Source organism: Aphelocoma coerulescens, chromosome 27, assembly GCF_041296385.1.
Source record: "Aphelocoma coerulescens isolate FSJ_1873_10779 chromosome 27, UR_Acoe_1.0, whole genome shotgun sequence".
Taxonomy (NCBI): domain Eukaryota; kingdom Metazoa; phylum Chordata; class Aves; order Passeriformes; family Corvidae; genus Aphelocoma; species Aphelocoma coerulescens.
The window spans coordinates 648,004-663,583 of NC_091040.1; the positions used below are offsets into that span (position 1 = coordinate 648,004).

At 51.5% G+C, this 15,580-nt stretch overlaps 1 protein-coding gene across 10 annotated transcripts in view; it reads right to left on the minus strand.

The window, feature by feature from the left end:
- MAPT (microtubule associated protein tau) overlaps positions 1-15,580 on the minus strand; it is a 43,216-nt gene that overhangs the window by 19,212 nt on the left and 8,424 nt on the right. For all 10 annotated transcript variants that reach the window (XM_068996292.1, XM_068996291.1, XM_068996294.1 and 7 more), the window contains exons 2-5: positions 4,829-4,917; positions 3,466-3,552; positions 2,260-2,346; positions 675-740 (exon numbers count right to left, since the gene is read on the minus strand). In XM_068996292.1, coding sequence (XP_068852393.1) covers positions 675-740; positions 2,260-2,346; positions 3,466-3,552; positions 4,829-4,874 — 286 coding nt within the window. In that variant the 5' untranslated portion in view covers positions 4,875-4,917. The remainder of the gene's footprint in view (positions 1-674; positions 741-2,259; positions 2,347-3,465; positions 3,553-4,828; positions 4,918-15,580) is intronic.

Here is a 15,580-nt window from a genome sequence, read left to right on the forward strand (position 1 = left end):
TGGAATTAAGCCAGCACTGGGGGCTTTGGGAAAACCAATTTTCCATCAAGTCTGAACTGAGCAGAGTCAAGAGAAGCTTTCCAGGTCCAAATGGTCCCTGGATAATTTTCAGCTCACCTAAGCAGGCACGTAATTAATGCTGTGAGAACACTCGCTGCCCACTGTGCCTGGCTTTGTCACTCACATTCCCCAAGACTGGGATGAGGAGAAAAATCCCATAATGTTAAAGTCAGGGTATCAGTGAGTACATTTGAGTCATGTTTTACATTAGAAAGACACAGTAATTAAACAGTGCACTAGTTTCACGTGTGACACGCAGGGCCCACACTGCCTCTGCTCAATCTGAGCGGTTCCTCCGGTCACGGCACATCCCAGCCGTGTCCATCAGCTCTTCCAGCCTGGAGAATGCCCTGGTTTTGCAACTGGACAAACAAGCACCATGACTTTGGCCATCTGAGATGGAAATCTGGTGCATGAGAAGCTGCAACTCCCTGAAATGAGTGTGTTGGAACATTCCAAGCGTGTATGACCCTCCTCTGTCAGGAACAGGGAGAACTGCACAGCTGCTGTGCAGGGCAGAGCATTTCCTCGCAGAACAAAATTCCCAAGCCACCACCAACCAGTTGCAGACGTGGGCAGCAACAACTGGTCCCAGCGACAGACGATTCACCCACCTTGAGTGGCGTCTCCTGCAGCGTGATCCTCCAGGTTGGGAGTGGCTCCTACCCCCGCCTCTTCAGCTGCTCCCAGGTCGGAGAAAGAATGGGAAAAACATGATCAAAACAAGTTTAAGCATGTGCCTGGAGAATGAATTCACCTCTCTGCCGAGGCTGCCCATCAGAACGGGCAGGATCTCTGCTGTACCACGAGCAGGGCAGTATCAGAAAGGAAATCTCCCCACACTGATGATGGATCTGGGTAGATCTGTTCAGCCTGTGCTGTACAGACCAGAGGAGTGTTTCACCAACTTCCATATCCTAAATGGCAGGTTAGTACAAGCTCTTCCAGGCAGAAGACAGGCTGTTAAGGAACAAGGAAACTTATGGATTTAAATCCCTCTTCTACCCCACCTGGCCTTTATGTGGCCAGCAGCATTCCCATGAATGTCTCTTACCTGAGCTCACCTTCTTGGTGTCTGTGACCAACCTGTGAGCCCTGCCAAGGCTGTGTGACCAGTAGTTCCAAGCCTGATACAAATCTAGAGAAATCCTGAACTTCAGGACTACTGGTACATCAGAGAAGCACGGTTTTCTTCACAGTGATGATGGTTTGTCTCCATCAGCATTTGTTCAATTTATTCTGTGACTACTTTCAAACCAGCTTAAACAATTATATTTGTATGTCACAGTTCTCCAGTCAAACCAGGACTTTCTCTGTTTTCCCCATTTTTTTCCAAGCAGTTCAGGATACACACACTGGCTCCCTGGGACAGTCAGATCTTGCACCAGAGCCTCCGTGTTTCAGCCCAGGGCTCCACCAGCAGCTCAGGGACTGGATGCAGGACAGAAATTTCACTGCTGTGAGCTTGTTTCAGTGTCTGGCAGTGGCAGAAGCCCTTTTCCACCCACTACCTTTCTCAGGTCCTGCCTGATGCTTCCAGGGAAAGCCACTGGCTATGGCACAGGGGACACGTCCTCATTTTTCGCACACAGATCTGCCCTCCCAGATCCTGCTCTCTCACACACACAGCACTGCCACAGTCACTCCCTGCTCTGCCTCTGAAAGGCCCCATCCTTCCATGGAAAACCAGGCCCAGGTGCAGTGATTCCCCACAGGGCATTCAGGCTGAATTAGTCACTTCACTTCCTCTGCATTATCCTTAAAAGCATTGCTGCAGTGGCCTGGTTTTCACCTGCCACTGCAAAGACACCCGCGAGGGCTGGGCAGAGCCCAAGGGCTGCAGGACAGGCACCGAGGGCCTGCGGAGACCAGCGGCGAGGGGCTGCTGGCACAGGGGCAGGAATGACCTGGATCTGCAGGTAGAGCCTGGGGGTGGGAGCCAAAGCCACCGCAGAGACACCAGACAGAAGGATGGTCAGATGTGGAGCAGAGAAAGAGAGAAGAAAAGGCTGCGAGTTTCCCCCAGGATGGGGAAGGCAAGAGGACAATTTAAGTGAGGAATTATTTGGAGAAGAAGGAAGCAGCATCGGAAGCAGCGTCCCTGTGAGAGGTTTCATGGTGTTGTCTCACAGCACCGACCAGTCCAGCTCTCTGCTCTGTCTGCATCAAGAGATGAAGCTGCACCTTGGTCTCCCTCACCTGTGGTTCCTTCTGGGATCTCCCCGTGCTGTTCCGCACCACCCTGATCCTCGTGGTCTCCTTCCTCCACTAAAGGTGCTGTGGCATCTGAAAAACAACACAGCTTTCACACAGCTGTTGAGAGGCAAAGCCTTCTGGAGGCCACGACGTGCCTGAAGAGCTTTCTGTTCAGAGAAGCACTCGGCTCCCTCCCTTGAGCCAATGGAGCTTGTGGAGGGAACAACCGAGCACGACACAGCAAAGCCAGAACCACAGGGACAGCATGAGCTGCCCCCTGCCACACAATGGGCCACAATGTGCTCCCTATGCTTCTGAGGGCTTTGCCTTTTTGTCCAAAAATCCACAGCTAAAAGCAGCCACTGGTGCCTGATGCACAGGCACAGCAATCCTGCATGAGGACTGGGCTGCTCTGGAGCAGGACAGAGCAACTCCCACGGGACACCTTCATAAAACACCCCACTGTGGCTGCATTGTGTTCTGGGACAGACAGACACCTGGCTCCACCTACCAGAGGGGTGTCTGCTCATCCTGACAGTCCCAATCCAACCGGAAAGCAGGATACCATCCCCTCCTGCACCAACCAGGTTTTATGTCCCGATTTCTTGAGGCCCTTTCCAGACAATCAGTCAGCCCACACCTCCAGCGGGACAGGACTGGGACTGCTTGGCATCTCTGCCCACCATTCCTTCCTTTCAGAACAATTTTGCAAGCTAAAGCCTCTACCTCAAGTCTCCAAAGGCAGATACTTGGGATTAAAGCAGACAGAGGAACACAAAAAGTGAAGGTAATTACAACAGTGAACAAGTCTCTGGACCACTCTGGAATTCGAGTCTTTCTACCCACAAGGCATTCAGGGCTCGGGGAGCACAGTGACACAAACGTGTGTCACACAACACAGGACTGCTCCTGGCTAGTGCAGCCAGGACCTTGCAAGTGCCCGTGTAAGAAGTCTGCAGGAAACAAACCACAAGCAACTTCCTGAGGTGCAATGAACACTTCACCTCTCTTGCTTTCCAGCCCACTCTCCACCTTTAAACCTCATTATCTCATTCTGCAGCATGGCAAATACCACCAGTGACAAGACTAACGAAGAGCATTTTCTCCTCCTGAGAAACCCCACCAGGACACGGCACAGGGAGTCTGTGGCAAGGTTTACCACGACCCCATCCATCATGGTTTCAAAGCAGAAAGTCAAAGAGCTCCCACCTTCCGTAGTTGGGGTGCTCTTAGCGTCAGATGTTTCAGAAACAGGCTCATCTGATCCGTCATCGACTGGTATCTGAAGGGGATAGCCTGGAAAACATTCAAATACTTACAACAAGTCCTTGGCTATGAACTGGGGCCTGGGGGTTACCAACTCTGATTGCCCAGATCCACAGCAGCAAAAAGCTGCAGCTGGGGAGTAAAAACCACCTGAACTAAAAGAAAGCAAAGCGTGAAAATGCCAACCAAAAGCACCAGTGTCACCACCAAAAGGAACAAGCGGAAACCCATCAGCAAAAGAAAAGCCCAGTGAACTGGACAGGCAGAAACAGCAAAGCATGGCACAAGCAGGCAAGGAGATCTCAGCAACGTAAGGAGGAAAGATGTGCAGCTTCCGAGTCACTGTTGTCCTCTCCCTCCCAGAGCAGGCTGAGCACTCCCAGGACTGCAAACCAGCCCGTGTTTGTAACGGGCTCAGAGCAGGACAACATTCTGTGCCAAGAAGCAGTGGCAAAAGTCTTCTGGAAGAGCAGGGCAAGAGGCACAAGTCTCCTCTCAGCAAGGGTGCGGGCAAATCAAATGAGAGCTGGAAAAGAAGAAGCGAAATCCCTGGGAACCTGTGATGTGTGAAACAAGCTGAGAGGAGCTATCGGACCGCAATGCTCTACAGAGCCCGGGATGAATGGATGCTGTGGATGCTCTCCAGGACGGAGGCCATCCATTTATCTGGTGTAAGAGGTGTCCAGAGCACCTCAAGAAAAGGAAATTAAGATGATGTTTATATGGAGCATAGCCAGGAGTGAGTCCCACCAGGTTTGCTGGCGCTGTGCGGGTTTCCAAGCTCAATTGCGGAGCATGGCGGAATGAGAAAGGAAAAGCTTCTGGAGAAATGCAGGTCTGAAATATGAGGAAGACTCTGGCATGGCCCCCACTCCCAGAGCTCTGTGTTCAGTTGTCCCCGGGTCCCTGTGCAGGTGAGGAAAGCAGGCAGCAAGCAGCATCCTTGAGCTGTGACCCCAAATAAAAACAGTGCTGTGTTTTCATAGCAAACTGAGGAGTGAACACAAACACACACTTGCAAAGCTGCAGCAGTGGGATCACCCCTAGTCTGGATACCAGGGGTTGTTCTGCTCGTGCTGGACAATGATGTCCACGAGCAGCACTCTCCTACGACTGTGAGTGCTGGAGCATCTGCTGGGCTCCCCACGGCGCACTGGCTGCAGCCAGCTGACCCACAGTGTCCTTCCACACACACACAGAAGGCTGTCCCCAAGGACCCCTCGTACCACCACGCTGCTCTCCCTCTCCCCGCTGAGATCAGCAGTGGGCCAGGCAGGTCCTTCCACCACCTCCTGGACGTGCTCACCTGATGAGAAGTGTTTTTCCTGGCCAGGTGCGTGATCGTCCATCATGGCGATGTCCTGAGGCTGCTCTGCCACCTCTCAGCAAAGGTACCTGAAAAGAGTAAAAACTAAGACCCATTAGGCAAAACCTGACACAACAGGAGCAAAGGGAAGGTCTGGTCATTCATTCCTGCACAAGCAAAAGCATGTGCCAGTCACTGCATCCCTCACAACAAACATACAGGCAACTCCTGCCAGCTGCATTCAAATTCCACCGGTATTTAAGACACCTCAAGCAAAATAACCATCCTAATGTACTCAGGACACTGCTCTGACACAGTTTTGCCCCAGGAGATCCCTGGGAGCAGCAGGCCAAGTGCTGACAGACTCCTGGTGCACGCTCCAAATTCTGCATTTCCCACTTTATTCAGCGTCCCTGCTGGTGAGGTGTGATGCTGCTGTGGGAAGGGATTCCTTCCATCCCTATGGATACACCCAGCAGGGATACACAGCTACAACAATACACTCATCATCTTAAAAGCCAAAGCCATTCAAAAGTGACATATGGGGGGAAACCAGGACTCTCCAGAGATGGACTCAGGACTCTTCGAGGAGAGGGTCTCACTTGGTTGTGGCAGTGAGGGGACAGCACAACCCCTGCTTTAACCCCAAACCCTTCCTGCAGGGCTCAGAAAGCCCCACCACGGTGCAGAGCAAAGCAAACAGGTCTGGACAACGGGGTGGAAGCAGAAAGGTACCAAATCTGAATCATTTTCCTAAACTGCATCGATCTGCAAAAGGAAATGAAGTCTCCAGCAACCATTATCTGCCCCACAACACAGGGCCCTGCTCTCCATGCTGGATGGACAGACAGTGCTTTTAGCTGGCTTCCTAAGAGCTGATATAATTACAGCCACTGGCAGTGATTAATAATCAGCTATTAGTGTGATCACATGTTTGCCATGACCGTCAGGGACGAATGAATCCAGCAATGGAGCTCAGGTTACCAGCAGCAAGGCGGAAAGTTGTGGGTTTGTGTGCTGGCAATAAATTAACTGGATGTATGGAACCACACAAGAGAAACTCCAGGGCCAGCAACCAGATCTCTCACCCAGCTTTTTTTAAACCTTAGCAAGATGACTCTGCAATTTAATTACTGCCTGAGACAGCTACAAAGCCATTTGACAGGACTGGAGAACTTGCCCTGGAATGAAATCACCCATTAAAATGGAGGTATAAAATAGGAAAGAATTAAGTATCTAATTTTTGCTCTAATTGGTGGGCTGTAATTATTTGGACATATGGCTGCCCTCCTCACAGTGCTCAAAGGATCATATTGATTATATCCAGACCTCATCTGGCTGGTGCTTGATATTATTTACAGCACTGAAATGCTAAAATATAGTGTTAACCTAGTGCAGGGGCCACAAAAGCAGCCTAGGCACAAACATGAGTGTAAAATGACACAGAAATGTGCTGCTTTGGTGTGTTTGTGTGTGCATGCACACAAGAGTGACCTCTCTGCCCCAAACACACACGTGGGACTGGATACAGCAGTTTTCCCAATGCACTGCCCTGTCTTTGGCAGGAAAACGTGGATGGCAGGAGCAGTCCCTGCCCCCTCACCAGTGGTGATCCCCTCCCAGCCACACTCTGCTCACTACACACCTCCCCACAGTAACACCTTTGCTTCCCAGCTGCACATCCAGAGCAAAACACTCACAAATCTGCTGTGCTGCGCTTACGTGAGGCTGTTTCCTTACTCTGCCTCCTTTCCTCTCTTTCTCCGACATGTTTTTTGGAGAAGGGCAGTTAAGTGTCTCCCCACTTGCCTCTGGACAACGATTTCCCAGGGCACCATCCAGAGGGGACTCCATGTGGAAGGTTTGTCCGCCGGCTCCATGGACAGCATCCGACACGGGGAGGACCTTCCACTTCTCCTGGGCACGCAGGGGTGCAGCCCTGGCGCTGCAGCAGCGGCCGTGATTCAGCACAGGCTGGCGGAGCTGCTGCAGGGCAGGGCTGGCTGTCACCTGCTTCCACTGGCCAGCCAGTGCCAGGCCTTTCCAGCACAAAGGAGCGGCCGGGGCTGCGCAGGGGAGCTGGGGATGCTGTTCTCTGCCTGTGCTGCTCAGGGACAGGCAGGGCCAGCCCCCACTCCCACCATGGCACGGCAGGATGCAGCTGAGGGGGCTCAGGAGGATGCAGCCATTAATTTTTCAGATACAAAAGAGAAAGAGCTGCCTTTCTGTTACAGGGAAAAAAGCAGGAGCAAAAGGCATGAAGGTCCATCAATAAAACACTCAGTGGGACCCTGGGAGCACCTCAAACCCGGCTGCACCTTAGGGAATGCCCTGAGTGCCCGTTCATTGCGGAGCAGAAGCATCTCCCAGCAGATGATGTCCTTCCTCTGCTCCTGCAGAGTCCCTCTGTGCCTGAGCCACTGTGAGCAGCGTCTGTGGTGGGGAACAAAACCACCTCCAACAGGCACGAGCCAAGGGACAGGGAGGGAAAGTCTCAGCTTTGCCTTGGGTTTTCACTCAGGTAATGAATTCATATGACCAAAGAGAATTTAAATCTTATTTAGATGACATATTCTAGATTTGAATTCTCAAAGATGGTCTGAAAATTCTGAAAGAAGTCCATAATGATAATCCTGTTTGTTTTTCCTTTTGAGTGGGGGAAGGGGAAATCCCTCTTAGGGAAAAACATAACATCAAGGGGAAAAAAATTCCTAAAATATTCTTAAAAGTGCAAAACCAGCCCCGCCTTGAAGCAATGGTTCAGTGATGCATAATTAGAGCAAAGAAAGCTGTACAAAGATAAACTTGAACAGCACCCTCTGCATGGCAGATAAAGCACAAACCCTCCAAAGAACCTTATCCATCCCCAGCAGAACTATTCTCCTTAACCAGGGACACTATCTAAAAAGCAACAGCCTATCCCATAATTAACAGCTCCTCCAAACCTCATGTTTTCCAGACCTGAAGCCCAGCTGGCAGGAGGAGAGGCCTTGGAGGAGTCATCAGAGCTGTGCACCCAGGCACTCGGGAGGCAAAGCTTTTGTTGCCAGGAGCAGAAGCCCAATCTCAGCCCACCAGCACCACTGGGCCCTCAGCATCCCCTGGCTCGCCCAGGAGCGGAGTTTAACTGGTGAGAGCCCGGCCAGCTCCTCTCGTTCCCACCCTCCCACCCATTGGTTTGACGCCGCCGATGCTCTTGTTTCAACCCCCTGCTGCAGACAGGGACACCTTCCACTAGAATAGGTGGCTCAGAGCTCCATCCAACCTGGCCTTGAATGCTTCCAAGGATCACAGAATCCTGGAATGGTTTGAGTTGGAAGGGACCTCAAAGTCCATCCTATCCCACCCCTGCCATGGGCAGGGACACCTTCCACTGCCCCAGGCTGCACCAAGCCCCACTGTCCAGCCTGGCCTTGGACACTTCCTGGGATCCAGGGGCAGCCACAGCTTCTCTGGGCACCCTGTGCCAGGGCCTGCCCACCCTCCCAGGGAAGAATATCCTCCTAATATCTAATCCAAACCTAATCTCTTAGTTTGAATCCATTTCCCTTGTCCTGTCACTGCTGGCCCTTGCAAAAAGTCTCTCTTCCCCGTGTTTCCTGTAGGCTCCTTCAGGCACTGGAAGGCCATAATTAGGTCACCCCAAAGCTTCCCTTTGTACCCAGCCCCATGTCCAGCCTGCAGCAGCAGTTCCTACCCAGTCACGGGCTGAGCACAGTCAGGACACATCCCACCAGCACAACACCACAGCAGAGCCCCCGTCCTGGAGCCACTCGGGTGAACCCCAGGAAACCCCACACAAAGCCTCCAGCACCTTCTGCCTGGGAAGATTCAGAGCCCAAATTAAGCCAGGCAGCCCAAACACTTAATCCTTTGGCAAAAAGTTTCCCTGCAGTGAAAGGCAAATGAATCCAGGGCTGCAAACAATGTGAAAACAACGAGCGGAGCGGGGAGAGGGACGATGGCGAGCACCCAGCTGTGCTGCGGGGCTGCTCAGCCTCGCGTGATCTGTGCCAGACAGCATCACCAGCCCTGCCACAAAGGAGCACCAAACAGCTCCCCACAGCCCCTCCGGTGCCAGGGGATGATGTTCTGCCCAGGGAAGTGGGTCAGCAGCTGGCCCCACTCACCATGGGCACAGCCCAAGGGACACGGCCCGGGACCGTCCCCGGGCAGAGCAGGGGAGAGCCTGGATCCGCAGCGATTCCAACCGCGCAGCGCCCGGGATCACGAGGCCGGGAGCAGAGGCTCTCTTTACACACACCCCAGTCCCAAAATAAACCGGCGTTGGCAGCGCTGCTTGCGGGTGGGTGCGGGGGCTCCTGCGGCACGTGGGTAAGAAAATACAGGAAAAGGGACATTTCAGCAGAAGGGAGTATCACCTTGGGAGATACTGGCTGGATTTGCACACCCTGGGACTCACCAGTGAGCCCAGCTGAGCAGCTCCACCCTTCAAGCCAGCTACAAAACACCCAAGAGATCACCCAGGTAACTCCCAGACATGGCCAAGCAGAGCCTCTTGGCTATTGTCTTGTGCTCAGCATCTCCCTTCTCCGTTATTTAAACAGAAAGGGCACAAAAGCACTCACTCTTGTTGTTAAAAATGAAAATTCAACAAACACAAGCTAAGTGTTACCTCTGAAAGGTGATCAAACACAAACAGGGCTTTAAAAAACGCATCATTCCATCTGAATTACATAATTAAAACAGAATGACAGCACCGTGAAACAACATCAGTCTGAAAGGCTGTTCATAATTCATAAGCAACTTCCTTTTCATCTCCTTTGTGTACTTCTCCAAGTACTGTTTTTCCCAGAAGCTGACAGAGGAAGGAATATGGACGATGATCTCATTAATTGCAGGCACTAATATGCAGTGAGCTGAGAAATTACACGGAATTTCATGATACCTAGTCAAGAGGACAGAAAAACTTCCATTAGGTTCAAAGACAGATGAATGCCTCTTGGAGCAATACAACAGAGTTGCAAAAGAAATTGTCTAAACAATGCATATTTTTTTCTTTTTTCTTTCCACAGTTTTTCCATATTTATTATAGTTTAAGTAACTCCTTGGAGGTCTGAAACTCTTGCCCCTTTCTCCAGGGGCTGGACACCTACCAGAGACATGAAATGGGTTTGGATTCACAGCAGCACAGCTTTTGGGGCACAGGAGTCTCATCACAGCAGTATGGACATCCATTTTCTTTTCCTGTCACTCATTCCCTTCTCCAAAGTCCCTCTCAGACCAATACAGCCCTTACAAATCAAACCTCTTCACAGCCAAAAGCTCTGTGAGCTACTGCCAGGGGCCACCACGGGGGTCTCCAGGGCAGGCTTGTGGCCAGAGAAAAGCCAAGGAACGCTCACATGCTGCTAAGTTCCTCAGGGTTGCTGAGAATTAAACTAACAGAATTTGCCATCCCAAATCAGCTTAGGCCCAGTTCAGCAGCTGCCTCAGAGCAGGGTAGCAATTAGAGACCAGATTATCCAACACAAAACCGCGGCCCACAGCCTGAGCTGCAGGAGATGGGAATGAGTTTGTCTGCGTCTCTTCTCCGCCCAAATAAAAGAGCACCGCAACTGTGACTGCTCCACCTTCACCCAAAACCTGAGCATCTCCATGTCCATCTGCAGCACCTCCTGTCACTAAACACATCTTCCTTCCTTGATCTTTCACCCCTTCTTGCTTTCCTTCTCACTTTTGGCCTGGTTTATCTGACCAAGCCAAGCCCAACCTTCCCCAACACCACTGCAGACCCCACCCTTCCCACCCCAGCTTTCCCCGCCAGCTCTCGGAGGGTGTTTAAGGGCAGCCACAGCCCAGGGAGGTGCTGGCACTCCAGATCACCCAGCTCATTCCATAATATGATGCAAAAATCAGGCTGTCCCTAAGTCCACTAACTTTAGCTAGATTAGAGCTCTGATCAGAAGGGCTTACGTGGCAGCAGAAAAGGAATCAACAGCAGTTTTAAAGGCTGCCCTGTGTGTTCAGCAGGCTGTTTGAGAGAGAGGGAAGAGAAGCCTCTTTGGCATGGATTTACCAGGCTGCCTTCAGATTTCTTCCCAACCCCCTGCTACAGCCTCTTGCATTTGACTGAGCCCCAAGATGGTCGATAGGTGGATAAATTCCTCCTCCCCAAAATCCTGCTTGCATGGGAAGCCTTTAAGCAGTTGAACACGTAGAGCGGATCAAAGAGAAGGCAAATCTTATTTACCAGCTAATTCTCTTTGACTCTTCCCATCCCAGGCTGAGCCCAACCTGCTGCAAATCAGAGCATCTTCCCTGCTGCTGCAGGTTTTAAGGCGGGCTCGACAGCTCTCAGGCTTGTACCAGTCATTATTTACTTACAGAAAATGCTGGAAGGCTGATATTCCCCCGGCACTGCCTTGCAAGGCTGGGCTTGTGCCCAGATGTGGCTGCACCACCAGGCACAGCAGAGTCCTTAGACAGTGTCACAGACTGCTCTCCCAGCCTGCACCCCTACCACCAAAAAGGATGGGGAGAGAGAAAAGAGGGAACAAAAGTTCCCAAAAAATGCCACTGGAGTCTTAATGAATTGGGACAATCAATGGCACAACAGCTGTTCTGCCCCATCAAGTGACTGCTTTACCTTGGCTGGCAAACAACACCATGAGGAGGCAGAAATTGCTTTCCTGAGAGATTGCATTGCCTGAAGAAAGAAAACCAGGCATCCTCCCTGCTAACTAATGGCTGCCACTCTCCCCTGTGCTGCTCACGTGGAATTATCAGGGATGTTGCCAGGATAAGCAGCAGAGGACAGACAGGCCTGCAGAGCAGTCCAGGGGACAGCAGCCTGGCAGGGCTCACCAGCTCTGGGGACACTTGCAATCTAACAAACACAGGACAGCTCGTGTGGCCAGCAGTGTCTCATGGTTATCACAATTTTCTTCATTAATGTGAGGCCAGAAACAAGCTGACAGGACTTATTTCATGCTCCAGTGGGTACCACACCACCTCCCAAGGCAGGGACAGGCTGGTGGATACAGGATCACCCCCATCTCCCTCACACAAGCCCGTGTGGGAGGGCACTGAGCACTGGTACACCCATCCTGAGCTCCCAGACAGAGCCCCTGCAATGCAATTCAGCCAATCAAAGAGCCGAGAAAGACCCCAAAAGTCACTCTGTTAGCCAGCCATACATGAAACACCCTCACAGGAACAGAGGGTGAAAATACCCACCCTGGCTGCTGAGGCAGCGCAGGGCTGAGCCCTCAGACAGGAGCTCTCAGACAGGAGCTCGCTCCAGCTCGCACTGTGATCCATCAAGGTGTTTGTGGCAGGCTGTGAACAGCGACTCCTCGGGAGCAGCTCTGCTGTTCCTCCTCACACGAGCTCCATTTCACAACCAGAGCTCTGCAGCACAGCCCGAGCTGTAGGACCCAGCACGAGAACCAAAGCTCTGCTCGCCCCCGGCTCCGCAGGCTTTCCCAGGAGCACACGGAGAGCAGCATCCATGTGGTGCACAGAGCCAGCGGGCTGGGGAAATCCCTGCAGCCTGACAAGCCCTGGGCCATCTGCAGGGTGCCCACACTCTGCACTGCTGACGTTAAGTTAAATGTTCTGCATTTCACTGCAAAAATTGCAGAGCCCACTGTAAGGAAACCCCCCCTGCAGCACTGCACTGCCTTCCTGCCAACCCCAGGAATCTCTCCTGCCTTCGCTGCAGCAGCAAACAGCCACCATTTCTGTGGCACACAGAGCCAGGGCCCCAAGGAACAGGACTGAGCCTCCCTGTGCTGGGAAGGGCCACATCCTGCACTTCCCGGGAGCTGCTCCAGCCACCAGTCCTAAGCTGCACATCAGCTTCCCTCCCCAGGCTCTCTGTGGGCAAAGCCAGATGATGCTTCTGTGCCTGGTGCCAGGCTCAAATGATGCTGACACTGAGATGAGATCAATGTGCAACCAGAAGCTTCATAAATTAAAGAGAATTTTATGAAAAGAAAACTTCACTTGACCTGTAAAAGGACTTGGAGATTCGGATGCTTGGCATCGCCTTCCACCTTAGCCAAGTCAGGAATATCTGTGTGTGTGGTGCAGCACCACAGGAAGGGCCCAAAGTAGATACTCTGGCTTCAGAACAGCAATGTTTGATTGTGGAAAGATCAAGAGAATGAGGCCCTCAAAAACTGGGCAGAGCAAGGGTGCAATTTGCCAAGCCAGGCTCAGATCACACTGCTTGGTCCTTCTTCCCTTGGACCACCAGCACTGCCCCAACAGCCCCCAGGAGCTGGTTCCAGGCACTAAACCAGCAGAAACTGAGTCCCTCACAAGCAGGAATTGCATGTGACAGTAGCACTGTGGGTCACCTCACCCTGCTTTTGGAGCAGCAACATGACAGAGGGGAAAGTGTGGGAGGCCAGTGCAGTGCCAGCACCAGCCACCACCCAGTTGCACCTGAGCCCCTCCGGGTTTTGCCTCAGGCTTGAAAAAGACACAAGGTATGTGTTTATTGCTTACTTTGATCTCAGCTGCTCCTCTTTCTTTGATTTCACAGTGCTGACATTTGCTGCACCTTGACAGAAGTTCTGTGAATATTCAATGGTGCCACAGTAATGAAGATATTAAATATGAAAGATTCTTCATGCCACAGCTTCAGTCTAGTGAGCGATCCCAGTCAGAGTGAATGCAACAGAACCAGGAGAGCCTTGTGGCCACTAATGTTGCAGGAGATTTTCTCAGGGCAAGGAAAATATTCTTCACGGATTGGGCCATCATTTCTAAAGTTATTTTGAGCTGTTTTAGCACATGGATAGAAAATAAAATGATGACAACGGCACCATCTGCTCCAGCTACTGTCACACCACCATGGCTGGCATCGCTCTCGCAGCGACAGAAAGCCTGTCCCAGGGGAGAAGCCAAGGCAGGTGAGGCTCCCCAGGGATTGCTGCTTTCCTTCTGCAGCATCCAAGTCTGCACATGCACAAGTGGATTCCAGTGTGCTATGGCAGAGACACCTGCACACAGAAGTGGAGGGAAAGGACAGCGTGTCCAGCAGCGATGCTCACACGAACAGGCGTTACCAGCTTGTCTGAAAAAGCCCAGCTCAGCCCTGCAGGAGGAAGACAAGTCTCCCCATGCAGTTCCTACACTGTACTCGTTTCACCAAGCCATCACTTTCGGCCACTTGACACCCAGCCTGGGCACCAGACAGCCCTTGGCCCCGCAGTGTCCAGTTCCAGCGCCCTGAAGGTGACTGACAGCACTGGGATGCAGCAGGCAGCCTCACCAGGACAGTCTCTATAAATACAGAGGCAAGAGTCAGGCATTCTCGACACACTGGTTTCTTAGCCTAGAAAGCAACAAACGTGTCAGATCTCATCAGCTTTTGGGGCTTCAGCAGGACTTGTCCTCACCCCAACAGTCACCATGCAACCAGACAGGGCTCTGCAATGCCCATTTTAGCTTCTGTCTGGCTCTGCTGAATTATTTTTGTTTTTCATGACTCAGAGGCACTTCAGATGAGGTCAAAAGTCACAGTGTGTTTCCTGAACATCATCTTTCATTCTTAAATGCCAAAAGACAACAAACAATAGGACATTCATCAAGTGTTTCTGCTTTGCTTTTATCTCCCCCCATCATGTTGTTGCATAACAGCAGAAAAACAATGTTCCCTCAAAATGTTCACAACCGTGTTTACTAAAACGAAAAGCTCCATTTTTTTATTAAATCTGTATCAGGTCTGTAAGAAGATAAACACAGGGGGGAAAAAAGCCTAATCTGGAAGAGCTCAAGAGAGAAAACAAACATCAGCAGGAGAGATGAGCACAGGGATGAGAGAATCCTTCAGCTCCGGACAGGGAGGGGAGGGACTGGGACGTGCCAGCCCAGGGGAAGCGGGTGGGCACCCCAACAGGTTCACCCCCCCCGTGCACCTGGGAGCTCCAGCCCTGTTCCCAGGAGCTGTTGATCCCACTGCCCAGGGGCTTGGCAAGGCACCGGTGCCTGTTTCTGCTCATGTTTCACACAGCAGGACATGAACAGCAAGGGAGTTGTGGTGGAAGATGGTTCTGTCTCCCTGCACAAGTTCACAGAATTTGAGAGCCAGAGCTCTTCCTTCTAATACAAAAACCCAACAGTAGCTGCATTTGTACCTTTATGTCTCCTAACAAGCGAGCACAGTTTGTGCTGAGACACAAGACAAACAAGGATTTTCCAGTAAGTATGAACAGCAAATAAAAACCTTTATACCAAAACATCCCTACTGAGCACTCGGATGTCTCTCTCCAGCTGGTCTTTGCCCAGTTTGGGCCACTCGGGATGACAATCTGTCTTGCCTTGATTTTAGTTTTATGGGGCCGATGAGCAGATTTGCAGCACAGGCAGATGCAGGCAGCATGACTAGTGACAATCCACATGGGAACACGGACCATAAATTCAGCCAAAGAGCTGTAAAACCGTTACTTCCCCTCCTAACCCAAAGGCTAAAGGAGGAAAGTTAAAATAAAGAAGTCCATAATCCACATGCATTTCATCTTCCCCAGGAATTAGCCCAGTTGGTGCCTATCTTTCTTCTTACAGGGATGAGGGAAATTGTCTGAATTTAAGCCTGCCCCAAGTCTCGGAATTCTGGCTCAATCTTCCCCAGTACATTTGTTAAAAATAAACGAGGTGCAATCAGTCTCCTCGGGGATTTTATCCTCTTTCAGCTCTAAATGCAGCTCTGCTGTCACACGTATGACATGTACAAAAGGGCCGCCTGCCTCAGAGCCTCACTTTTGCCTTAAAATAATC